This window comes from Coturnix japonica, chromosome 1, assembly GCF_054131305.1.
Source record: "Coturnix japonica strain WE chromosome 1, WE-NBRP24, whole genome shotgun sequence".
Lineage (NCBI taxonomy): Eukaryota > Metazoa > Chordata > Aves > Galliformes > Phasianidae > Coturnix > Coturnix japonica.
In genome coordinates, this window is record NC_140663.1 from 31,217,640 (window position 1) to 31,243,838 (window position 26,199).

General features: G+C 39.5%; 1 protein-coding gene across 1 annotated transcript; it reads left to right on the top strand.

The window, feature by feature from the left end:
- Positions 1–415: 415 nt before the first annotated feature.
- CAND1 (cullin associated and neddylation dissociated 1) lies at positions 416–25,925 on the top strand. Its single transcript, XM_015856375.3, has 15 exons — positions 416–601; positions 4,525–4,668; positions 14,536–14,690; positions 15,972–16,095; positions 16,508–16,764; positions 16,846–16,951; positions 17,415–17,560; positions 18,057–18,349; positions 19,060–19,201; positions 19,780–21,273; positions 22,025–22,120; positions 23,380–23,549; positions 23,647–23,811; positions 24,012–24,119; positions 25,040–25,925. The coding sequence occupies exons 1-15, from the start codon at positions 534–536 to the stop codon at positions 25,262–25,264; spliced, it is 3,693 nt and encodes a 1,230-aa protein (XP_015711861.1). The 5' UTR covers positions 416–533; the 3' UTR covers positions 25,265–25,925.
- Positions 25,926–26,199: the final 274 nt, after the last annotated feature.

Genomic DNA, 26,199 nt, shown 5'->3' on the forward strand with positions numbered 1-26,199 from the left:
AGGTTGCAGGCTGCTGTGCACCGTGCTGCTCACACCACACAACCCTTATGCAGCTCTCGGCAGCTCATTTACTCGGCTGTAGGTCGGGCTGGCTGCAGTGCCACCAGCGCGGCGCTGTGGTGAGTACTTCCGCCCGCTCTCGGCCACCAACCGAAGTTGCTCATCCCAGCATGCAGCGCGCCGCTGAGGCCTCGTCGCCGCGTTAAACTACAAATCCCGGCACGCACCGCCGATAGCGCAGGCTGAGGCAGCGGGCGCGGTGCACGCTGGGACTCGTAGTCCTCGTGGGCCTGGCGGCCCGCACTTCCCGCGCACGCTCAGCGCCACGTACGCCGCGGCGCCACCCGCCCTCGCTCGGAGCCAATCGGCGGCGGAGCCCGCCCGCCTCCCCCCCCCCCTCAGCCCCGCGCAGGCCGCGGCTCCCGCCGAGCGCCGTCCCCAGCAGCGGGCGAAGTGGAGCCGGCCAGGCCGGCAGGACGCCGCCCTCTCCTCCTTGTCTCCTTCTCCTCCTCCCTCAGGCCGCCGGCGTCAACATGGCGAGCGCCTCGTACCACATCTCCAACCTGCTGGAGAAGATGACGTCCAGCGACAAGGACTTCAGGTGGGGCCCGCGCCGCCTTCAGGCCTCGCTGATGGCGGGGCCCGAGCTTGGCCTGTGCCCGCCTCGATGCCTCCTGGGCCGGGAGAGGGGCCGGGCCCGCGACGTGCTTGGGGCCGGGCGGCCTGTTTGGGCCTGGTGAGCCGGGCCTGTGCCCCGCTTATCAGCCCGACTAGGCCCGGAGCTCACCGTACCCCGGGGGCCACAGCTGTGGGCAGAAGGGCGCTGCGCTCCCTTGGTGCTGCCTCTGAGTGTGTGCATTCAGAGATAGAAGCCGATGTAGTTCTATGGGGGCTGGCAGATGTGTTTCTGAGCTTAGGTTCTGGCACGAGAGCGGTGCTTCTTAGTGAATTGCTTGGTTGCTTCGTAAGAACTGGGGAGAAAAAAAATGAAAGAAAAAAAAATCAGAAAATGAAATATTGTAATATTGCAATCTTGAAGAGACCTCTGGGGATCATTTAGCAGTAAGTTAAATACACGTATGGCTATTTGCATAGTTCTAACAAAGCATTAGCTTAAAGATAATTAAGTTGCTTCATCTGCGTTGAGGTGAGTCGCCAGAAATTCACATTTGAAGCTTTTGGCCATTCAAAAGAGTGCATCTATACTGATAGGGATAAGGGATGAAACAATCCTGGGTTGCTGCAGCTTAGATTGGAGTTCAAGAGCTTCCTGACATCTAAACCAATTTCTTGTTAGCATATTAAAATCTAACAGAAAACAGGTGATGATTAAATAGCCAAGAACTGTAGCAAGCAGTTCTTTCCAAGCAGTGCATCGCAACTACAGGACAAGTTCTGACTTTTGGGGGGATTAAGTTTAATAGATTCCTCATTCCAGGTTCTTTGAACAAGTGTGGAATTCTGAAATATTAAAAAGAAATGACCTACATTAGAATCTGAATTATGAACCATAGAAATGAATGATGGTAGAGCTTCACAAAGTGGCTACATTAGCGTGATACCAAGTCTTTATGAAAACTGTGACGTGTATTTGCATAATGCACATAGTAGTTCTGAGCACCAAGTATTTGTAGGTGTTTTTATTCTTAGACCATGTGTGTTTCAAGAGAGGTGGTAGAGCTGTTGATGTCATTGAGCTGATGGCAAATGGTGCTTTAATAGCTATTTCGCTGTAAATTTCAATCCTCCAGTTATTGGATCAACTGACTTTTCTGATGCAATCGTTTGTGGTATTTGTTGTCCAGAAACTGAAGTTCTAAATGGGCAGCAGCAGAAGGTGACAATTTACTTTGAGGCTGTGGGAGGAGCATTGTGCTCACAGACTGAGGGGCTGAGGAGCTACAGGGTTGCTTTGCCCTATGGGAGCTTTGATGTGTTCAAAGAGGAAACAGTTGTGACCAGAGACCGCATCTAAACTACTCAAAATCGTGTTTCTAAATAGCAGCTACTTCAATGTAAAGTTGCTATTCTTGCTCATAGCACTGTGGGGCTTAGGTATTTTTATTATATTATTGTCTGCCAGGAGGATTCTTGTTGTAGTTCAGTGCAGAAATGCTGATGAACTCACAATGTGTGAGCACTGCTGTGTCTAGGAAATGGTCACAAGTAATGGAGAGAGTTAACAAGGCTGGGAAATGGGGGCTATTGACCAAGGACGTGATAGGAGGCTATGAAGGTTTAAGATCACAGAATCACAGAATTGTAGGGGTTGGAAGGGACCTCTAGAGATCATCGAGTCCAACCCCCCTGCCAAAGCAGGCTCCCTACACCATGTCACACAGGTAGGTGTCCAGGCAGGTCTTGAATATCTCCAGAGAAGGAGACTCCACCACCTCCCTGGGCAGCCTGTTCCAGTGCTCCGTCACCCTCACTGTAAAGAAGTTCTTCCGCACATTCGTGCGGAACTTCCTATGCTGTACTTTCATCCCATTACCCCTAGTCCTATCCTCACGCACTACTGAAAAGAGACCAGCCTCACCACTATGGCTCCCACACCTCAGGTATTTATAAACCTGGATCAAGTCCCCTCTCAGCCTTCTTTTTTCAAGGCTAAACAGACCCAGTTCCCTAAGTCTCTCCTCATAGGGGAGATGCTCCAGGCCCTTCACCATCTTAGTGGCCCTCTGCTGGACTCTTTCCAAGAGTTCCCTGTCTTTTTTGTACTGGGGAGCCCAGAACTGGACACAGTATTCCAGATGAGGCCTCACCAGGGCAGAGTAGAGGGGGAGGATCACCTCCTTTGACCTGCTGGACACGCTCTTCTTAATACACCCCAGTATGCCATTGGCTTTTTTGGCTACAAGGGCACACTGCTGGCTCATGATTAATCTGTCGTCCACCAGGACGCCCAGGTCCCTCTCAGCAGAGTTCCTCTCCAGCAGGTCTTCCCCCAGCCTGTACTGGTGCATGCAATTATTTCTACCCAGGTACAAGACTCTACACTTGGCTTTTGTTAAACCTCATCCGGTTTCTTAAATGGTAAATAGATGTAAATAGAGTAGTAAGGTGGAGATAATATTTAAAAAGTTCTAGTTCTTGACTTTGCAGATGGCCTTATTCTCACCCTATTTGTCCATTACATTTACTTCTCAAGCAGCCTTTTTCCTTTCTGTCTTTAAAGGCTAGTGCCTTTCACATCCATCATGCAAGCATCTGGTTCCTGTCAGATTGTAGGCTGGCTTCAGTGGGATTCTTGCAGTGAATGGAAAATGAGTGAGGCCTTCTTATCTTAGTGAGAAACATCTTAAGACTATTAGCCTGGAATGGCTGTGTTCAAAGACAAGAAGTTGGGGTCTGTTATATGAAGTGAGGCATCTGGTGTTTGTGCTGCACGTTAAGATTATGAAGTCTTGGCTTTCATTTTCAATAAAACAAGTATCGAGCAGGTCAGGCTGCAGAGATAACCTTCCAAGTATGACCTGAACTGCAGTGATGTGTGCTTGAGTCTAATGTATCTCAAGCCCAAATGTCAGCCTTAACTGGATAATTGCAAACCGTTTTTTCTCTGGGTGTTTGTCTGGGGTTGGGATTGGTAGTTCCCCTGGGAACTGTAATTGAGTAAAGTGTCTCTATTACTTTGTTTGAGAAGAAAGAACGTGTACGAAAGAGGAACAGATTGGAAAACAGACTTCAGAAAGAAAAGAAACTAGAGGCATAAAAGCAGTATTTTTGGAAAGTCAATTCTCGGTATGTTCTTCTGTTGGTCATTGTGACAGCGGAATTTAATACCAAATTAGCTGGTATGAAAGCTTTTTCTGTTCGATTGATCTCTCAAGAATTAATCTGAGACTTCAGTGTTGCACATTGGATAAATGTCTTTGGCCATTGTCTGGATCATAAACAAACCGGTCTGGGTAGATGATGACAAATGTGTAAAACATAGTTTCACTTCTATTTCTCCATTAATCACAGAATCACAGAATTGTAGGGGTTGGAAGGGACCTCTAGAGATCATTGAGTCCAACCCCCTTGCCAAAGCAGGTTCCCTACACCATAATGTCTGGCTTCTTTCTGTGGGAGAATATTTGGAAGAATATATTGTTCTTCTTGCTTCAAAGTTCTTTTTAAATAACCTCAGAGAAGAGATGAGATTTTCTTACCAGCCCGGTGTAGCTTACAAAGTTGGTGTAGCAAATGGAAGAACTGCTTCAAATGGGGGGAAGTGTCAGTTTTGTTGTGGAGATGACCTGAAGCACTGTGTAAACAGAGAAGGTAAAATGTGTAGCTGTCCTCATCAAGGAAAAGTGATGATCTAACTCAAAGTTAAATGGTGTTTTAAAATGGTATTTTCTTCCTATTGCGTAAGTAGAAGAAATGCTGCTTGTGTCACAAAGTAGGTAACACGAATCCAACACTGTGTGGTTTATTTGATAAGAGATGGTGGAAACTGAAAATCTTGAATTGTAGAGCTGTGTGAGTAACCCGTGTTCTTTCAGCAATAATTATCTGCCTATCTTTTCTCAGGTTTATGGCCACTAATGACTTGATGACAGAACTACAGAAAGATTCTATCAAGCTGGATGATGACAGTGAAAGAAAGGTGGTGAAGATGATTTTGAAATTACTGGAAGATAAAAATGGTGAGGTGCAAAACTTAGCTGTCAAATGGTATGTATTCTTTTCCTATGGCCTAAAGAATTGTCTGTTGATAGAGGAGTCCTTTTAGGTTATTTGACTTTAGTTTTAGCTTCTTTTGTTGACACCGCAATGTAACGTTTTGGATTTAAGGTGATAAATGTGTACAGTCACTGCTGATGGTATATGATTAACGTGCTTTTTCTCTAGTGATGAATAGTAAATAGGTTTTATAAGATGGTAGTTGATTGGGAGTTGCTGCAATGATATTTGACAGTGAGAAAGTAGATGATGGAATTGTACTGGAGTGTTTTCAAGCAGAAATAAAAGCATAAGGTAAATGCAGAGCCTTGGTTATCAAACATGGAATTTACCTCTTCACTAACATTCAAATGATCATGTGGTTTTACAGGCTTTACAGGAACTGCAAATATTTTACAGGATTGTGGTGCAGTTACTTGCTTTTCAGAGGCTTCTACTGCTTTGGTACCCTTTCTTCCTCCACTAAATTAACTTTACCTGTGGTGTGGCTTTTCTGGCTACTGTACCTCTTTGAAAAGTTGCTGCCTTTGTTATAGCCTTCAACACCCAATCCTTCTGGCTTTTTGTGCCCTCTCAGGAGGGCATCTCTGTTTACATTTCATGAGGCAGTGGAGTAAATTCACTGTGGAGGAGCTTGGGACTGATTTGAAGAGGAGTTTCACGTTGTGACGAACTCAGTTTGTTTCAGCTTTCTTTACAGTTGATGCCATCAAACTAACAGACCAGAAGATTAAAGACCGTTTGTCCATCTGCTTCTATACGTAGAAGTATTTGCATCACCTGAAATATTTTAAGTGATGATAACTAAAGCCTTTCAGAGAGAAACTAACACAAAATAATATGTTGCTCTTGCATTTGAAATTAAATGTCAGAATCCCTTGTAGCACAGCTTATGTTAACTGGTGACAAGTGACTGGATGAGGGGAAATGGCCTCAAGTTGCGCCTGGGCAAGTTCAGGTTGGATATTAGGAAGCACTTCTTTACAGAAAGGGTAGTTAAGCACTGGAATAGGCTCCCCAGGGAGGTGGTTGAATCGCCATCCCTGGATGTGTTTAAGAGCCCTTTGGATATGGTGCTCAGGGATATGATTTAGCAGAAGGTTTTTAGAGTTAGGGTACTATGGTTAGGCTGCGGTTGGACCTGATGATCTTCAAGGTCTTTTCCAACCTGGGTAATTCTATGTTCTGTGGCTTTGAAACAGAATGTCTGTACTCAGGAGAGAGGCATACATGAAAGGTATTAAGTAATTAAGGAGCTAGATTAAGGCTTAGAATTGTCTTTTACTGCAGTAACATTTTGTGATAAAACTTGTTGCAGCATCCATGCAATATTCACTTAGAATGCACTCTTGAAGTTACCTGAAGTTCAGATTAATGCATGTAGCGTATATGTAACAGTCTTAATGACAAAGCTAGAATTTTGAAACTGGAGTCCAAAATGGTGGTTATTAAAGCATTAACAAAAGGCTGCAAAGGAAAGAAACTGGAAAGAATAGATGATTGTGAATGTAGATGTGCCCTATATTTCTCTTATTAGGCATCTTCCATTTGTTTTTGTTTTTTTTAGAGTTCACTTTGGCACACTGAGAAAATACTTGAATTTAATCAAAATGAAAGATCATTTTAAAGAACAGCATTTAACTTCTTGTGAGGGGATAAGGAAATGTGATAAAAGCTTTGAGGAAAATTATGAGCCTTCATCTAGAACGTATATATTCTTGAACATGGAAAGTTCTGTTTGGTCTTGTCCCGGTCCCTTGCAGATATGCTTGAGGGACAAGGGAATGACACTGTAAAATGGCCTTCTTTTCTTAAGGTAACATAGACTCATGGTACTGTTCCACAACAGTTTTAAGCCAATTTAAGCAGGTTTTGCTGTTGCTTTGCTGTTCTCACCCCCATTCCTTTTCTTGCACTATTGCATATCTGATTTTGTTGTAGACTGGTTTGGGGAGTTAAATTTCTTCTGGCTTAGCTCTTTCCTCCTACAGTTAGATAAGCATTGGTAGCACAGTAGTGTAGTGGGGGTAAAGGATGGGAGAGGTAGAGGTGCAGTTAAACTATAGTTTTCCTAAGACAATTGAAGGTGATGCAGTGTCTTTCATCTGCTGTAGTACTTGATGGAAACGTGGTTTGTTGAAGTTCAATTTGACCATCATATTTTTCCCAACTTTGTATGCTGTGTTTCTGTTCTTTACTTGTTAGGTATTTTCTATCCCTTTCAGCTGAGGAAAGCATAAATTGTTTAGATTACCTTATTAAATTAAATGCTCTGGTGCTCTTTAGAGACTCTCAGCAGGAACTTTAATCAGGCTGATGCTCGATGACCCATTCAGGTATAGATTCCCTCTTAGAGGAGTGTCTTAAAGGTACATGGATGGAATCTGTGCTGTAGACAGCCCTGTTCTTGAGGAAGAAAGATCTGCAGTTTGTTAGAGGAGTTTCTTCTTCCAGCTGGGTCCGTGGAAACTCTGCATGATAATGGTATCGATTACTCCTTAAACAGGAAAGAATCTCTTGAAGGAGAATCGTTCTTTCAAGGTTTGTTTACTGAGGTCACTGAAGAGAGCAGATTTAAAATTACTGAGGACAGCCTTAAAGCTGTATTTGTTCTTAGGCAGGTGTAGTAACAAATAAGTTTTACCTTATCCACTAATCTCGTTTACATTTAGATAGGAAGTGCACTGTTTGTTAAAACGCTAACTTGTTTCTAACAGCTCATGCTGTTTTAGTTCATGACCCTTTCAGTTATATTGTACTACTTTGCAATAGGATAAAATGTTTGATTTTTGTTCACAGCTTGAGTTTATGGATGCTTGGATAGCTACCTTGCAAGACAGATGAGCTGTTCTCTGAATAAAAAGGAAAGTTAATCAACTGCGTTTAGAACTCTTGCAGTAAAAGTCAACCAATTCCAAGCCTTGACCCAATAGAAGTTGTACTCCTATTCAAACTCCTGTTATTTCAGAGAGTGGGAGGCTATTTGTGTAGTCCAGAGTGGTATCCTGTGTACCATTCGGTGATGGTAGTTATTACTGCCTGTAGTTCTCTCCAAGGTTGCATGCATCTGAATTAGACAAGCAGAACGGTGTGCCTAAGCAGAAGATGGACTGTTTGTGCTTTGCTGTTAGTAATGTTCTGATGGCCATAATTGCCACTGATGAGTTCATATGTTCAGTTCTTCAGTTTAAGGATGTTTCCCATTCTGAGCAGTTGTGATGCTCTGCTGTTGAAACCAGTTCTGACAAATTTGTATCGTTTCATACTAAAACAGTTTGTGAAACTTGAAATAAATAATCATTTGTCTACATAGATATCTATATCTCAAAACACAAATAAAAACATGGCATTGAAATAATTATTTTCAGTGAGTCTTCCTATTGCCTTCCTGGAGTTTGGCTGCATTTATCAATGTGACTTCTCTGGGCAGTGGTTCAGTATAGGAAACCCTGCTTGAAGCTGTGAGTGAGTCATTAATGTGAACAGGATGATGCACATATGTTGTGTGGCTGATCTCGTTCAGCAGCTTTTTAAGTGTTTTGGATGTGCCGTAATATACTGTTGTACATCATGCTATGCTGGTAATATTAATCAAATATATATTTTTGTGATTTTTTTTTTCTCTTCCTTGTATGTAAATGTGTTTATTTGACGACTAAAACCTGCTGATTTCAGGCTATAGTTGGTTATGAGATGATATCCATGTTTCTAATAAAGAGGATACTCTGTGAACGTCTGTATTTTCAAATGTATTCAACTTAAAGGTGACACTGTCACAGTTGCTGCTATTTACATGCATTACTAGTAAATAGAATTATCTAGAGAAAAGGAAAAGGTAAAAAGCACTTAAATACAAACAAATGAACTTGGCAAAGGAAACTGCTTCCAAATATCTGAAGTACATAAGTACAAATGCTTTATATTCAGAACTGATTTTATAAAAGAAAGGTGGAGTTTATTTTCTTTTTCTGATAAGCCCAGTTGGCAACCTGGGGCTAATAATTGGGTCTGTAAGTAATATCTCCTGATTTGAAAAGCCAAAAAAAAGCTTAAGGTGGTATTGTTTAAAATGTCTTCCCTAGTTGGGATGTCTGCTTCAGTGACTAACAAGCTCCATAAGCAGGAATGAAGATACTAACTCAAGTGAAGTCTAATTTAACACTTTCTAGTAACTAATTCCAAACATTTGGGTGAATGACTAACATCACGTAAGTGGTTCATTGTCTTTAAACATTGGCAAATAAGTGTTTTTCATGCACAGAACCATGGCAGGGCCCTCTTGAAGTCATCTGATTCAGCCTCTGCTTGAGCAGGGTCACCCAGAGCAAGCAGGCAGTTTTCAATGATCTTCAAGGAGGAGACCCCACAGCGTCTCTGGACTGCCTGTTCTATTACCTGTGGAAATGTTTTCTGGTGGTCAGATAGACCCTCCTTCTTTGTACCCATTGGCTCCCATCTTAGCAGTGGGCACCACTGTCATAAGATACTTACATCCATTGATGTTTGGCCTGATCATCTTTTGGCTTTCTTATCCTTTCTTCATAAGAGAGCTGTTCCAGCCCCCAAATAACTCTCATAGCCCTCTACTGGCCTCACTCTGGGAGCTTCCTTGTGTTTTGTACTAGGGAACCCTGAGCTGGACACTTTATTCCAGATATAGCCTTGCCAAAATGTAGTGAAGAGGGAGGATAACCTCCCTTGACTTGCTGACAACACTATTCCTAATGCATCCTGGGGTATCATTGGCCTTCTTAGCTGTAAAGGCACACTGCTGCCTCATGGCTAGTTTGCTGTCCTAGGTCCCTGTCTGCAGACCTGCATGCCAGCAGGTCAGCCCCTATCCTATCATGGTGCATGAACTTCTGCCTACCTAGTTGATGCACCCTGCACGCGCCTTGGTTGAATTTCATGAGGCTCCTCCACACCCAGCTCTCTTGACTGTGGAGATCTCTCTGAATGGCTGCTCAGCCTTGTAGGTTATCAGCCACTCCACTCAGTTTTGTATCAGCGAACTTAGTGAGGGTGCACTCTTCCTCTTTGTCCATGATGTTGCTGAATAAATTGAACAAAATCAGACCCAGTACCGACCCCTGGGGGACCCTGCTAAATAAAGGTCTCCAGCAGGTCTGCCACTGATCACAACCCTCTGAGCTTTTCCATTCAGGCTCTTCTCAAGTCTACCATACTGCTCACTCATCTGACCCACGCTTTCTACAAGGCAACAGTGTTGAAAGCCTTGCTGGAGTCAGCATGGGCTTACCTGCCTACCCTGTCATTCCATCCTGTAAGGCTATCAGGATCTAACTGACCAGCTTTTACTCTGACTAAGTTTCTTTTAGCTTCCATTTACAGAATAAACATACTTAAAAGAATTTACTAGTTGTTCAGTAGTTAGGAAGCATCCTTATAATAGTTGTAGGTATTTTCACTTATGGAGCAACTGTTTTTGGTGGAGGTGGTCTGTCAGAATCATTGACGTATAATGGACAGTCCTAGCTGCAGAAGTTTAGGATGTCATGGCTTAACCTGGCAACAGCTCAGCACCACGCAGCCATTCACTTGTTCCCACTGCCATGGGTTGGAGGAGAGAACTGGAAAAAGGTGAAGCTTGTGGGTTGAGATGAAGACAAATTAATTGGATGGAAAAGGAGGAGAATATAGCAATAATGATAATAATAAATGAATATACAAGACAAAGCAATTGCTCACTACCCACTAACGGATGCTTAGATAATCCTTGAGCTGTGGCTGCCCCCTGTCCCAGCCAACTCTCTTTTGCTGTTCAGCATGATGCCATATGGTATGGGGCAGCATTTTGGTCCTCCTGATTCTGTCTCGGCCACTTGTGCACCCGCAGCTTCCTTGCTGTCATGAGAAGCTGGTGTGATTATCTCTGGAAATGGGAATTGTGTGTTCCAGGCCTTTTAGCGTTGGAGCTGGGCCTCAAGCACAAATACTCTGTGGTAGTTACAGGGGTGAGGCATTGTGAGCCACTGAAAGAGAGGCTCACAGGCTTGTCTATCACTGACCACTAGTGACAAAATGTTACCCTGTCATTACTGTTACATAGTAAGTTATACTTACAGCTTAGGTGCTCATGTTTGCTCTATGTAATAGATATCTCTGTCTTCACTTGCTTGCTGCCTTTGGCTTCTGTTGAGCATTTTTTATGACAGTTAACTCTTGTTTCTGTGATTTTTTTATTTTTTTATTTTTTTTTTAAATGGGGAAGAAAGGAGGCAGCATTGAGGCACATACAACAGGTTGGGGGTAGAAAGAGTTTTGCTTTTTTCTTCACACTCAGAGAGCCATGTCTGCTCGCTGTCCCAGAGTGGAAACTGTAGATCTTAGTCCTTTGAGTCCAGCTGGAATCATTGGCTTGCAGTCTTCTGAGTCTGAATTCTAGTCTAGCTCCCTCCAACTGCAGGTAGCAGCTTAGCTTGAGCTGTTGAAGCACTATCTTGGGAGTGGAGAAAATAAATAGGTTGGAACTGTGGGGTCTAAGTTGCCCTGTGGTTTGAGCTGTATGGTGGAGAGAAGTGTGAAGGGTGTAGGGAACTTGAAATGTGCTTATAGGTCAGCAAATAAAATTAATAGCAGGGAGCAGTTCCTTGTTGACAGCATTAAGAATTAAGCTACTCCCCACCCTCCCCCCTGCAGCACCAAAGAGGCAATGAAAGTTTGGGGTTATCTTATTCTTAGCAAATACAGTCTTGAGCTCCTAAATTCACTTTATTTAGTGCCTGTATGGTGAATGCCATTGCCTCAAGCCTTTCCTTCTGAATGGTGACGGGTGACCCACAGGTTCCCCTACCACTGACAGTTTTATTAGCTAGTAGTGAACTCAGGCTCCAGCTGTGTTCCTGGGGAGCTGGATTTGAACTCCAGAGTTGTTTCCAGTAAAACAAGAAATACTGCTTTGCTTGTCAGCTTGCGCACTGTGTGCTTGTCTCTCAATACCTGTGAAGAAAGTAACTTTTTCCTTCAGATTTTGAAGACTCAAGGGTGATTCTTCTGTCTTAACATATTTGTGTGTTTTTGTAACAGAATAATGTAGGAATTAGTTGATACAAGTACTAAGCTTAAAGTAAGCGTCTGCCTGAGCAGCAGAACTTGATTTAGGTTTTTGACTATCTGCTTTCAGCATAATAGCCTTTATCAAGAGATTACTATCTTGCTTGCTTGGACAGAATTTCTGCTTGCTTGTTGATTTTATTTCTTTTCTGGTTTTGTGCAGCTGACTTAGTGCCGCTGCTTTCTTTTTCCTTTCTTTTTTTTCTTTATGTGAAACTTGCTCTTTTAATTCAGAAACTTAGGAAATAAAACCAAAGCATTTTTTCCCCTCCTGTAATTGCTGAAGGGAAATACTTTGCATCCAGACAGCTTCTTTTCAGTACTGTGGTGCAGTTAGGTTAGAATATACCGCATATCTTCATTTCACTAGAACTCTATACTGCTGTTTGTTAATCAGGGTTTAGCTCTGCACCATCATCTAATAATTCCCATATTGCATTGTACGATTCATTTTATGAAGTTAGATGTTATCCCACCTCTTTCCCAGTGTCTTGAGCTTGTTTTATTTTTTTCCAATTTAACCTTTCAAAGCATTTTGCAAAAGATCTACCCTTGTTTATCAAAGTGACTTGTGACTGAACTGTTTTAGAAGTGTGATCATTGCTATTTGTTTCCAAACATTGTATGTTGAATTGCAAATTGATCCGCTACAACTTTCTAAATATAAATGTTATTATTATACGTATTAGTATTTATTTTAATAAACTTGTCAAGACAGTCCACCTTTCCACAAGATACTCATTTTACAGTTAATGAGGAATTAAACTAGACAAATACTTGTGGTTAGATGTTGTTCTGGTGTTAGATATGTTAATCTGTTTCACAAGTAGATGGCAAAATTACACGTAAAACTTCTCCAAACTTAAATATTTCAGTGATGTTATGGCCCTAAATCACTGCAGTCTCAAAGACCTCATGTACTTAGCAATAGCGGCAAACAGATTTGAAGACTTAACTTTTATTTCCTTACACTTAGTATTATTTTGATAATTAGTTCAGTTTTCTTGTATGTCTTTGGTTTAATCACAGGCCGAAAAGCATTGGGATGCTGTTGCAAATCAGACTGTAGGATTTCTTTGCTTGTGCTGCTGTGTGACTTGCGGGCTTGTTTGGCTGCCATTGCTTCTTGTAGGTTCAGTGCCAAACCAAAGCCTCTACAAACTCAGTAATGGTAGCTTCATGTTCCATCTCACCTCTTGAGATTTGGAGTATAAACAGGAGGGGGTGCATCTGTTTACAAGGGTGGATAGTGATAGGACAAGGGGTATGGTTTTAAACAGACAGAGAAGGCTCAGGTTAGATATTAGGAGGAAGTTTTTTTACTCAGAGGGTGGTGATGCACTGGCACAGGTTGCCCAAGGAGGCTGTGGATGCCCCATCCCTGCAGGCATTCAGGGCCAGGCTGGATGTGGCTCTGGGCAGCCTGGTCTGGTGGTTGGTGACCCTGCACATAGCAGGGGTTTGAAACTGGATGATCATTGTGGTCCTGTTCAACCCAGGCCATTCCATGTTTCTGTTCTATGATTCTTGTGTTGACATTACACCAGTAAGCATGATTTGATAGGGTAATAATGTTACAGATGTCAACGCAGAGAAAATAGCTGGCAAGATCAAAATGCAGAAGCGTGTAAAATGAGGGAGGTATGTCTTTCAGAGCAGTTACTGTTGCCTGCTGTGTTAGTGATGAACGCGTCGTTTTTTTGAACGTGTCACTTACAGTGCTAACATTCCAGAATTTCTGGACTTTCCCTTTTCTGAGGCAGTTTGTCTGAAGGCTGGTGTTGTAAAATAAATAATTAAATGAAAAGTTAGAACTGAGTAAGCAAATGTGGAGGGAAAAGGAAAGAGAAGGTGTGTGTACTTTTCTACACAGCTCAATAAAACCACAGTCCTGCTCTTGTGTCTTTCCTAGAGCCTCAAGAAGGAAGTGGAAGACTTGCTTGCTAGTGTTAGAATGAAACAGAGACAGAATAAGGCACTGATTTTTTGCATAACTTCCTTTCTGGACCAGGGTGTTTACAAGAGAGAGGCACTGAAAGTTGGCAGTAGGGTTAGGAAGATGATGAAGGGTACTGTATTTCTTAGCAATGAAGTAGATTTCACTGCAGCTATCTGCAGCTTCAGTGTTTTGAACAAAGGGAAGCGTACGATAAAGGAAACAAAATTGTCATCATCCTTGAAATATTTGAGATGGCTGAACATTAACCTTACGGTGACATTTTCACTCTTTCCCCCAAGTGCGGTGTTTATAAGGGTCTCTGAATGAAGACTTGCCATGTTTCTGTTTTATATTTCACTGCTGTATTCTATTAAGGCATTTTATGGCATAGAATGAACATGTCAAAAAGAACCCAAGTGTTTTGTAGAATAAGGAATGAAGTTGTGGTAGTAAAGAGGTTTGCTTACTTGTCTGAACTTTGTAGTACATAGACTGATGTCTTTGGCTAGGTAATTTTGTAAGCCTTGGTATTAAGTGTGATGAAGTAAGAGGGGCTCAGGTTTTGGAATGGTGAAGCACAGCACTCATACAAAACTGTTTCCGTCACTAGACTAAAAAAAACCAAACAAACAGATGCACTAAATCTGTATTTTGTCACTAGATCTAAGGAGGTAGGTTATCAGCCTGACCAGCTAAGGGCTGTCAGGTGTAAAACATTTGCTTTGTGTTGCTACTAAAACCAATCTTAACTTTGTGACTTCATATAAGATACAGAAATAAAAATGAAGGATTTGGATGTTTTTATTTATCATTGCAAATGTATTACCTTTCTTCTCTTTATACAGCCTCGGCCCTTTGGTGAGCAAAGTGAAGGAGTATCAAGTGGAGACCATTGTAGATACACTCTGTACAAACATGCTTTCAGATAAAGAACAGTTACGTGACATTTCAAGCATTGGCCTTAAAACTGTGATTGGAGAACTCCCCCCAGCTTCCAGTGGTAAGGTGTTTTGTATTCAAGGCGTTCTTTTAGTTCTGTGGCGGTACTTTGGAATTCTGCTGGTTTAAAAAACTTAAGTTTCCAACACTGATGTGACATTTCAGGAGAAAAATCTTGTGTTACAGGAACGCTGGAGTAACAAATTGAGCATAAAATCTTCTATTTTAATAATAATCTAGTGGAACATTTCTGGGCTGTACTCATAACAAAACCTCTTCTTGCTTTTTGGTTGATAGAACACTCATAAATTAAATTAAAAATTGCATATTTTTCTTTAACAATTCAGTTTCTTACCTCAATTTAGATAAGTGTTTTGGAATGTACCTAATGTTTCTATCAAGCTGCTGTTAAGTTACTGAAATGCTGAATTGTAGTTTTAAATGAAGACGGTCCACTCCAGAAGAGATGCTAATGTTGAACAGCTCTTCAGTTAGTATTATTACCTTTTTACTCAAGTTGATTTCAGATATTGTATGTAGGGTATGAATGAGAAGAGAAAGCTGATGAAGAGGGCTTTGGAAATGCAGCTTTTAGAGACTGAAGTTGCTTAAATAGAAACAAACAATACAGGCATGCTCTGATTTTGACATCCTTTACTGAAAGTCCACAAATAAATAATCACGTGTTAATCAGGTAGTAATAAGATGCATAAACTTAAAAATAAATATTTAAAATGTAGATTAGAATGGCATTAATTTCACATCTACATTCCAAAAATGTGACTTTAAAGAAAACAACAAAAAACCCTTCCGTGTATGTTGGGGAAAACTGTGCAGGTGTAGCAAAGACGTTTTAACTTGAATTTTAAAGCACGTATAATGTTTGTTTTAGCAGCCTCTCAAGTAGACTTAAATAGCTCCTTGTGTAAAGTGGTTGTACCTTGTTTTGGTTTTTTGTCAAGAGTCTCCATCTACTTCTGTGCTTCTTTTAGTTACTTTATTTTTGTTTGTAGTCCTTCCATTTATTGCTCTAAGCTTATTTTGGCCTTTGCTTTCCATTACTTGACCTGCCAAAAGCAGTATCTTTTTTGTTACGTACAACTTATAAAACTGAACCCTCCTACTCAGAATGTTTTTGGGTATATAGGTAGTATTTCAGCTCTAATGCAGAGCATAATACTTTACATGAGCAAAGAAACTTGCTGTTCAAACTTGTTTTATTGGGTGGGAAAGCTGATTCATGTTAAATGCTAGTTGCTTCCCATAGTTACAGGCATGACCTCTTGTGTTAATAACTGTATTTTCTTATTATGGAAATGCTGAGGTCTTATTGTATTTTCAGGTTCTGCATTAGCAGCTAATGTTTGCAAAAAGATCACAGGGCGTCTCACTAGTGCTATAGCCAAGCAGGAAGATGTGTCTGTTCAATTGGAGGCACTAGATATCATGGCTGATATGCTGAGCAGGTAAACATCCTTCTTCCAAAATGCTGATGAATGCCAGTAAATACTCCTTTAACTTCCTAATTTTCAAAATATTAAATAAAATTTACTTTAAATGAAGTAACATGGCAAGATGTTAAGTGTAAATGAAACCTTAGTTCAAACCAGATAATGGGATGTATTAAAGATAAGTTAATTGGGAAGACTGATAATTTGTTTCATTTTCTGATAACTGTAGTTTTAAGTTACTTTTCAATGTTTATTGCTTTGAAGGTGTATTTTAAACTTGTTTCTTGTTTTTTAAAGTTCCAAAACTTTAAAAACTTAATTGGAATCTCTGTGGTGTTTTGGGAATATTTTAAGAAATTCTGGTAGAATATATGAACAAAGTTATCTAGATTCAATTGGTTTGAGTTTGTGTTTTGTCTGTTTTAAGGCAAGGAGGACTGCTTGTTAACTTCCATCCTTCAATTCTGACCTGTCTGCTCCCCCAGCTGACTAGCCCCAGACTTGCTGTGAGGAAAAGAACCATCATTGCTCTTGGTCACCTGGTTATGAGTTGTGGCAATATGGTTTTTGTTGACCTCATTGAACATCTGTTGACAGAGCTGTCTAAAAATGATTCCATGTCAACAACTAGGACCTATATACAGTGTATTGCTGCTATCAGTAGGCAAGCAGGTCATAGAATAGGTAAGAAAAATATATAAATTATCTGTTACGGGGAAGGTTCTTTAGATGAGAGTAATTACTTTGCTAATATTCTCTTGTCAGGTGAATATCTTGAGAAAATAATTCCTTTGGTTGTAAAGTTTTGTAATGTAGACGATGATGAACTACGGGAGTATTGCATTCAAGCATTTGAATCCTTTGTTAGGAGGTAAGTAATTCTCAGGCATTTATTTTGAGTTATCTTAAGATCTAGTAGTCTCCTTGGTATAAAATAGTTTTGCAAGATTTGAACTGAAATTGTTTCTGTAATGTAATGTTATACCTTAACTGTTAAGCAGTGGGATTATGTTTGGATGTCATAAACTCTGCTGTGCCAGTGCTGCTAATAAATACAGAAATGAGGAAGTATTCTAATAATTCTTGTTGTCTTGTAGTGATGAGGAAAATAAATTATATCCAAAGGCATGTCTTGCTCTTCTGCAGTATTCCAGTCAAGTAGATTGGGTTGCATATTGGCATTGTCCTTTCTGAATTACAGATTCAGATGGATGCATTCGATGGTACTTGGCTTAGCTATGATGTCTTCAGAGTATTTTATGTAGCATTAAGTCTTTTAGGCAGAAATATTTTAATTCTCATAGGTAATCAGACTTTGTTTTTGTACTGTGCAGATGTCCTAAAGAAGTTTATCCTCATGTATCTACTATTATAAATATTTGTCTTAAATATCTCACCTATGATCCAAATTACAATTATGATGATGAAGATGAAGATGAAAATGCTATGGATGCTGATGGTGGTGATGATGATGATCAAGGTATATTTGCATTTTGGTTTGGGAGAGAGAAAGGTTTTGAGAACCTGTAGTGGTGTGAGAAAATTGAAATGGTGGCAGTGCTGCTAAGTACCAGTAGTTGAATGACTTGTATACTTCCAAACTCAGTTTCTGTATTGGTTTATAAACATGACTTATGAACTCATTTCTCAGAATAAAAGTACTAAATGTTACTGCTGAAGATAAATAATTCCATGGGTGAAAATAAAGTACAAGATAAATATTTAAAAATAATAAAAGATGATAAAAGCTAACAGCATGTAGTATGATAGATCTGAAGTGAAAAATATGTCTGTTTATGAATTGAAAATACATATTTGACGTGGGAAAGATTTCTCACTACTTGCCCTGTAAAACGTTATTATTTAACACATAAATAGGTTAAAAATTGCTAAATACTCAATATTTTTCTTTAGGATAAAACTTTGATGCTTTGACTGTCTAGATTTGAACATCTGCATCATTTTATTTTTTCAAGGGAGCGATGATGAATATAGTGATGATGATGACATGAGCTGGAAAGTAAGGCGTGCAGCTGCTAAATGTCTGGATGCTGTTGTTAGCACACGACACGAAATGCTTCCAGAATTCTACAAAACTGTATCTCCTGCTTTAATAGCCAGATTCAAAGAACGTGAAGAAAATGTTAAAGCAGATGTTTTTCATGCTTATCTTTCTCTTTTAAAACAAACTCGACCGGTGCAAAGTTGGCTTTGTGATCCTGATGCAATGGAACAAGGAGAGACACCTTTGACAATGCTTCAGAGTCAGGTTATTCATCAAGATCTTTTTGTTTAACTTTGTAAAAACACGTTGATATTATGTCCTATTCATATTGATAGCTCTTGAAATATGCCATGATATGCTTTTGTCATATGTAGATTACAGGTTACAGTACTGTAGTACTGTGTTCTGGGATCCCAAGTCATAGAACCAGCCCAGAAAAGTGCAGCAGTTAATCTCCAGTCATGGAAATTAAAATGACTGGCTTGGGCAGATGTGTTTTGTGCTAAAGACTTCAGTTGTTTACCTCTAAAAGTTATATGTCCCGTATCTTTTACCCATATTGCCAAAGCAAAATAGTTGTTTTGTATGTTCCAATAGAGGCAAAACCTCTATTGATCATGATACAACTTGATTTGCTATAACTTGTTTTATTTGCAAAATAAAAAGGATAGTGCTGACAAATGGCATTTTCCTTTTCTTAAAGTGAATTATTTGACTGACTTTTCAATTGTTTCTTTGCATAATTTTATTAATGCAAATGTAGTTTTCTTTTGTTTCATCTCACCTTTTGAAGTTATAGTACTATTTTTTTTACTTTGTGATTCTTTTGAATCTTCATTTCTTGCTATTTATACGACTGATTCAGTTGAGAAATCAGAAATAGAGAAAGGTCTGTTTTAGCCTTCTCCCCAGGTGATGGCAGATAAAAGAAATGTCAGCTATTGAATCGATTAACAGATGTGTGATGGTTACAGGTTCCCAACATAGTCAAAGCCTTGCACAAACAAATGAAGGAGAAAAGTGTGAAGACCCGTCAGTGTTGCTTTAATATGCTGACCGAGCTAGTAAATGTATTACCTGGAGCCCTAACACAGCATGTTCCCGTACTTGTACCAGGTATGAGAAACATACAATTAAACTAAAGATTTACTTAGAACTTGGATATGAAACTTCAGTATGAAAATCTTGACTGTATTCTGTTTATATTTGAAATTGGCAATGCAATCAGCTACTGTATTTATAAATTCATGTAAATAGCTTAGTTACATTTCCATTAATCTTGAAAACAAGGGTTGGCTGTTAGATTGAGATTTTTTCTTCTTTATTTTAATAAAAAGTTCATTTGCCTTTAGTTGATTATCTCAAAAAATATGGCATGTATTTTAGCTTTTAATGCCTTAAATACTGAATTTTGAAGTAAAAAAGGAAAAGTAATCTTGGAAAATGTAAAGGTACAGATTCCTTTTATAATTAAAAGTGGCATCACAAACCTTCAAATGGCCCAAATCCTCTGTGTAGAAAAAGTTTGAAAAGTAATTGTTTGAATAAAATGGCATGAAAGGGACTTGGGAAGCATTTGGTGTTTTCCTACACTCAACCTGATACAGTATAACGGCCTTACTTTGGAAATTTGAAGTGTTCTAACAGAATATAAATATCCTAACCTAAAAATACATTTTTCATCTTTCTTCCAGGAATAATCTTTTCACTGAATGACAAATCAAGTTCTTCTAATCTGAAGATAGATGCTTTGTCCTGTTTGTATGTGATCCTCTGCAATCATTCTCCCCAAGTCTTTCATCCTCATGTTCAAGCCCTGGTGCCTCCAGTTGTAGCTTGTGTTGGAGATCCATTTTACAAGATTACCTCAGAGGCACTTTTGGTTACTCAACAACTAGTGAAAGTCATTCGTCCTTTAGACCAGCCTTCTTCCTTTGATGCTACTCCTTACATCAAAGATCTCTTTACTTGTACAATCAAGAGATTAAAGGCTGCTGACATTGATCAGGAGGTGAAAGAAAGGGCAATATCTTGCATGGGTCAAATCATTTGTAGCCTTGGTGACAGCTTGGGCACAGACCTGCCTAGTACACTTCAGATCTTCCTAGAGAGACTGAAGAATGAAATCACTCGGTTAACGACAGTGAAGGCCATGACACTGATTGCTGGTTCTCCTTTGAAGATAGATTTGAGACCAATCCTGGGGGAAGGAGTTCCTATTCTTGCTTCTTTTTTGAGAAAGAACCAACGGGCTTTGAAACTGGGCACTCTTTCAGCTCTAGATATTTTAATTAAGAATTACAGTGACAGTTTGACAGCTGCCATGATTGATGCTGTCCTGGATGAGCTTCCACCTCTTATTAGTGAAAGTGATATGCACGTATCACAGATGGCCATCAGTTTTCTGACAACACTTGCTAAAGTATATCCTTCCTCCTTGTCAAAGATTAGCGGGTCCATTCTCAATGAACTTATTGGGCTGGTGAGATCGCCTCTACTTCAGGGCGGAGCACTTAGTGCCATGCTAGAATTTTTCCAAGCTTTGGTTGTGACTGGTACAAATAATTTAGGCTATATGGATTTACTGCGCATGTTAACGGGTCCAGTGTACTCTCAGAGCACAGCACTTACTCACAAGCAGTCTTATTATTCCATTGCCAAATGTGTGGCTGCCCTTACTCGAGCGTGCCCTAAGGAGGGACCAGCTGTAGTAGGTCAGTTCATTCAAGATGTCAAGAACTCAAGGTCCACGGATTCCATTCGGCTTTTGGCTTTGCTTTCACTTGGGGAAGTTGGGCATCACATTGACCTAAGTGGACAAATTGAGCTGAAGTCTGTAATATTAGAAGCATTCTCTTCTCCTAGTGAAGAAGTCAAATCAGCAGCATCTTACGCATTAGGCAGCATTAGTGTTGGCAATCTTCCTGAGTATCTGCCTTTTGTCTTACAAGAAATAACCAGCCAGCCTAAGAGGCAATACCTTCTTCTTCATTCCTTGAAAGAAATAATTAGCTCTGCATCAGTGATTGGTCTCAAACCATATGTTGAGAACATCTGGGCCTTACTCCTGAAACACTGCGAATGTGCAGAAGAGGGTACAAGGAATGTTGTTGCTGAATGCTTGGGCAAGCTTACTTTAATAGACCCAGAGACTCTGCTTCCACGACTCAAGGGATACTTGGCATCAGGTGAGTTGTATGCTTAAATTGTAGAAAATGACCTTGCATTATCTTAATATATTGTTGTGGGTTTTTTTAGTAATTTCCTTAAGTTCTGTAATATTCCTGAAGTGTGCTTGCCCCCCAAAACCCTCTGCCAAGAACAATATGAAGTTTAGTTCCATTTGGGCAAGAGAAAGTTAAGTGGTGCAGAGCATGAATTACTTTTATGTTCTGCTTTCAGAGTATGATATTTAATTTAATAATGTTACATTTAACAAAACTATAAACTTCAAGGGAAGAGCGTGGGCAGCAAAGGACAGTACTGCTTGATAGATTTGTTGCAGAGCATTAACATTTAATATATTCCTAATTCTCCAATAAGAATTCTGAAGTTTGTAAGGTTGGGAATGATGAAACTGATAATGAGTTATAGTCGTATTAAGAACTGCATCAGTGTGTTTTCTTCATGTCCTTCTGCTTTAAAGAGGAGAATTGTTTAAAGGCTTGCATGAGAGAAATTAGAAGAGTGTGCAAGTAGCCTTATTACTTCAGTTTTCTGGTGCAGAAAAGATTTATTTCAAATACTGTGTTTCAGCGTTTAAAATGTAACACCAGTACATCTACGGAGACAATGTTGTGTTACTAATAATAAGTAGCATTTGCTCTTCAGCTTGTGTAAGAATATTAGAAGCTTGGAAAGAATGGGTTTAAGTGTGGTTTAAATTCTGTAGTTGTGCTGTTTTAACTGTTACGTACTCACAATTTTATTTCACATTAGGATCCTCGTATGCTCGAAGTTCTGTGGTGACTGCTGTGAAGTTCACTATTTCTGATCATCCACAACCCATAGACCCGCTCTTGAAGAACTGCATAGGTAAGTTCTTTACTTCTAGTGACAAATTCTAAGTTTTCAAGCAATGGAATTGCATTTAAAACGTATTCTGTGTGTCTTTGGAGGAAGATTATTTTGTAGGTGGAACTAGAAATAACTGCTTATGTTAACTGTTGAAAGTGTTTGAAGTGCTTTCCTTAGGAGCCAATTATTTTTGTTAACTCTAGCTCATTTGAATTCAGAGTGGTACAAGATATGTGATAAAAGTTGCATATAATGCATCTGCAATGGACAAAGCATGCAAGGGGCAAGGACAATAAAGATGGTACCTAAGAGATGATTTCTTCTTCCAGGATCTTTGTAAATTATGTCAGGTTGAATTAATAAGGTTCCTTCTTTACCCAGAAAGGTGGTCTTGGAAATACTTGGTCTTAAAATATTTATACACGTGTTAATTCTGAGTATTGTCAGATGGTGGATTGTAAATCTAGGCCCTTGCAATTCTGTAATGCTTTCTGATCTGAAAGTTATTGGAAGCTATTGTTTGTGGGTAAGGTAATCAGGGCTTTCAGTATGATAGAGCTTTGCAATTCTGTGGCTTTCTGAGCTTTTCTCATTTGTATGACATTGTTGTAGATTTCTTTAATATGCTGTGGTGACTCTTAGCTTTGTAGTGGATTGATGACCCTAAAATCTTTAGAAAGGAGCATATGCCACTAAATCTAATAAGAGGTAAAAAGATTCATCTTTAGAAACAGTTTTGTGGGGAGCAAGTTGGTTGTTTATGGGTGAGGCAGTGTCAGTTCTTACCTTATTTTCATTGCTAATCTTTAATATTTTTTTAATTAATACATTAATGAGTTGAATGATTATGCGTGGGGGCTTCTCCTCCTGCTGTCTTCCTCCCACTGAAGGTGCTTTACCCTTTCGATTTCTGGAAATACTTACTGGGTATTGAATACAGTAAATGAGCTATTGGGATCTACTACTTCAAGATTCTCTACTTGTTAGTCTTGTTACCTTTTTTTATGTGGGTGTAGAAGCCGCTTTTTTATATACCCTGTTTTTCCCCTCTTTAAACATTCAGCAGTCTTGGAAGTTGCTAAATACTGTGGGGGCAGGAGGGGGGTGAAAATACTTGTTCCTGCAGGCCTTTGTTTTATCAAAGCAGTGCTACAAAGCTACAAAGGAGCTAATGTGAAAACGTATGGAGACAGGCCTTGTTACATTAATACATGCTGAGTAGGCTTATCTTCTGGTCCGTTAGGAATTTGTTGATGTATTTCTCTATTCAATTGCAGGTGATTTTTTGAAAACATTGGAGGACCCGGATCTCAATGTCAGGAGGGTAGCCCTAGTGACATTTAACTCAGCTGCACACAACAAACCGTCATTAATAAGGGACCTCTTAGATACTGTGCTTCCTCATCTTTACAATGAAACAAAAGTCAGAAAGGAATTAATCAGAGAGGTACGTTAACTGAGAAAAATGTGACCAGGTTAATGTAAGTAGACTCTGTTTGCCTAAATATATTACTTTTTAACTTTGTTTTTTTGTTTGCTGACAGGTGGAAATGGGACCATTTAAGCACACAGTTGATGATGGGTTGGACATTAGGAAAGCTGCCTTTGAGTGCATGTATACTCTTCTGGATAGCTGTTTGGATAGACTAGATATATTTGAATTCCTAAACCATGTTGAAGATGGCTTGAAGGATCACTATGACATTAAGGTTAGCTGTCATTTTCCTATGTAAGCAAGCAGTAAATGTTCTGAATAGTGAGTAGACTGAGATGGTAGCAATGATACTTCATGTGCTTTAATGATATTTTAAATAATGAAATATTTAAGTGTTGCTGTTAACGGTTGCAAGTGCTCTAGGAAATAACTCTGTGCTGTGCATGACTGATTTTTGGTTTTCTCTCCAACCAGATGCTAACCTTTTTAATGCTGGTGAGACTGTCTACCCTTTGTCCAAGCGCAGTGCTGCAGAGATTGGATAGGCTTGTTGAACCTTTGCGCGCTACATGTACAACTAAGGTATTCTTTTAAATAGGAACTTCTGTTTGTTAATTATCTTGTATTGCTTTACAGAATTACAAATGAATTTGTATATGAAGAATGATTCTTGTAATCCACATCTACTGCTGCAGCATTTCCTGAGTTACAGTTTGTAAATTGCAGTCAGCAGATGCGTTACTTCTTCTTAAACTACAAATTGAAGAGTAAAATGATCAGTTCATTATTAAAAATGCTGCTTCTTTGCCATTTCTTTTGTTTCTCAGAAATCTAGCTGCTACTTCAGCAACTTGTGTCTATTATAAACAGTGAAATTAGAATACTGAGGGTTTTTCTGACTGCTGATGATTATGTTGTTGCAGACAAGCATTAGCGTGATGAAGGATGGAGGTAGCATAAAGTGGTGCTGGTTTTTGGTTTGTTTTATCGTGTTGTTTGCTTTGTTTTTCCCTCATCATTTATATAATGAGATTTTTGGATTTTGGCACAGTTGGTCTCCTTCTCCCACTCATCTTGATCCAGCTATGGGCTCTGATACTGATTTAATGCCTGATTTATCTTTCTTTTCCCCATTACTGTAATCTTTTATATATACTGTCGGTAATTTTTACTGTTTCTAATAATAATTTATCACTGAAATCAAGAGGGAAGGCTAATCAATTTTTTTTTTAAAAAGCAGATTTTTTGTTTAATTTTTGTTCTCAGAAGTCTGAAAGTATTTGTGATAGTGCCATTTCAATGTTATTTACTGACTCTACTAGCTAAAGGGTTAGCTGCCAGCGTTTTTATTTTGTTATTGACATGGTAAATCGCAGCATTTTTCTGTTTACTGTACCGTGTTTTGTCTAGTGAAAGGAAATAGGGCTTTATATGATATGTGTGGGTTGAGTGTAGAGGGAGAGCTGAGCTATGTTTCCAAACATTTTCATGTTTTTCCCTAGGTAAAGGCAAATTCAGTGAAACAGGAGTTTGAAAAGCAAGATGAACTGAAACGATCTGCGATGAGGGCAGTAGCAGCACTTCTAACCATTCCAGAAGCAGAGAAGAGTCCATTAATGAGTGAATTCCAGTCACAGATAAGCTCTAACACTGAGCTGGCAACCATCTTTGAAAGTATCCAAAAAGATTCATCATCCACTAACTTGGAATCTATGGACACTAGTTAAATGTTTGCCCAAAATGGGGACCATTATGTTGAACCATAAGATGCACTGAATTGACAGGTTATGAGTAAGAAACAGAAAAAAGTATCTAATCTACACATTGTTCCACTTTATTTACCTTTATGGAGACAGTTGGCTTTTCCCATTGTTGCTTTTCTAGCATCTATTCCAGAAATGTATTTCCATAATCCAGAGTTTGTTAACCACTCTTGTTCTAGTGGATTTGGCCACATTTGGGAATTAAAAAGTTGACGCATGGTGTATGGAAGTAGGTTCCAGCATCCATTTTCCCTGTAACATTTAGGATTAAAAATGTTAAAATTTTGTGACCATGATTTCTTTTTTTTTTCTTCTTCCTTTTGTTTACTCTTTCTATTTGTAGACGACAACAAAGAGGTGTGGGGGAGGTGGGAATCGAGCATCCAGATGCACCATGTTTTTGTATAACTTTTTATTCTTTTTGTTTCAGCTTCATAAATTGTTTTGGCTGGCAGATAAATCCTGTGTAAGATTTGTTATATTAAAGAGGGGGTTTTGGCAAAGTTCAAAAAGAAGCAGACATAAATGTCATTTTTTAAGGTGTGGGGATTAGAAAACAAATATCCCTGTTGTTCACACTAATTTTGCATGAGCAAGTTTACAAATATATATTGTCTGTAAAACAGCATGTGCAGTTTATTCGTTATACATGTTAAAATAAGTGCTACTGTATCAGTGCAGTTTTTCAGGTATCTTAACATACAGAACATTCACATAGGGAGGGTTGAATTGAAAGTTAGTTGTCTTAACCTGGCTTTTAAAAATGCCAATAGTACGACCCTGCAGATGTACTCACAGCAGATATGACGGCTTCTGCAGTTTTCATGGCTTTTCAAACTCATAGACTGAATTCCCTAGAAATGAGGTGGACAAACAAAAGATCAGGGGGAAATAGGGTG

Excerpts from the sequence above, each read along its gene's own strand:
- CAND1 (XM_015856375.3), top strand. The coding sequence starts at position 534 with ATGGCGAGCGCCTCGTACCACATCTCCAACCTGCTGGAGAAGATGACG. Across the intron at positions 23,550-23,646 it reads GAAAGGAATTAATCAGAGAG|GTGGAAATGGGACCATTTAA; the intron begins GTACGTTAACTG and ends GTTTGCTGACAG. Across the intron at positions 23,812-24,011 it reads AGGATCACTATGACATTAAG|ATGCTAACCTTTTTAATGCT; the intron begins GTTAGCTGTCAT and ends CTCTCCAACCAG.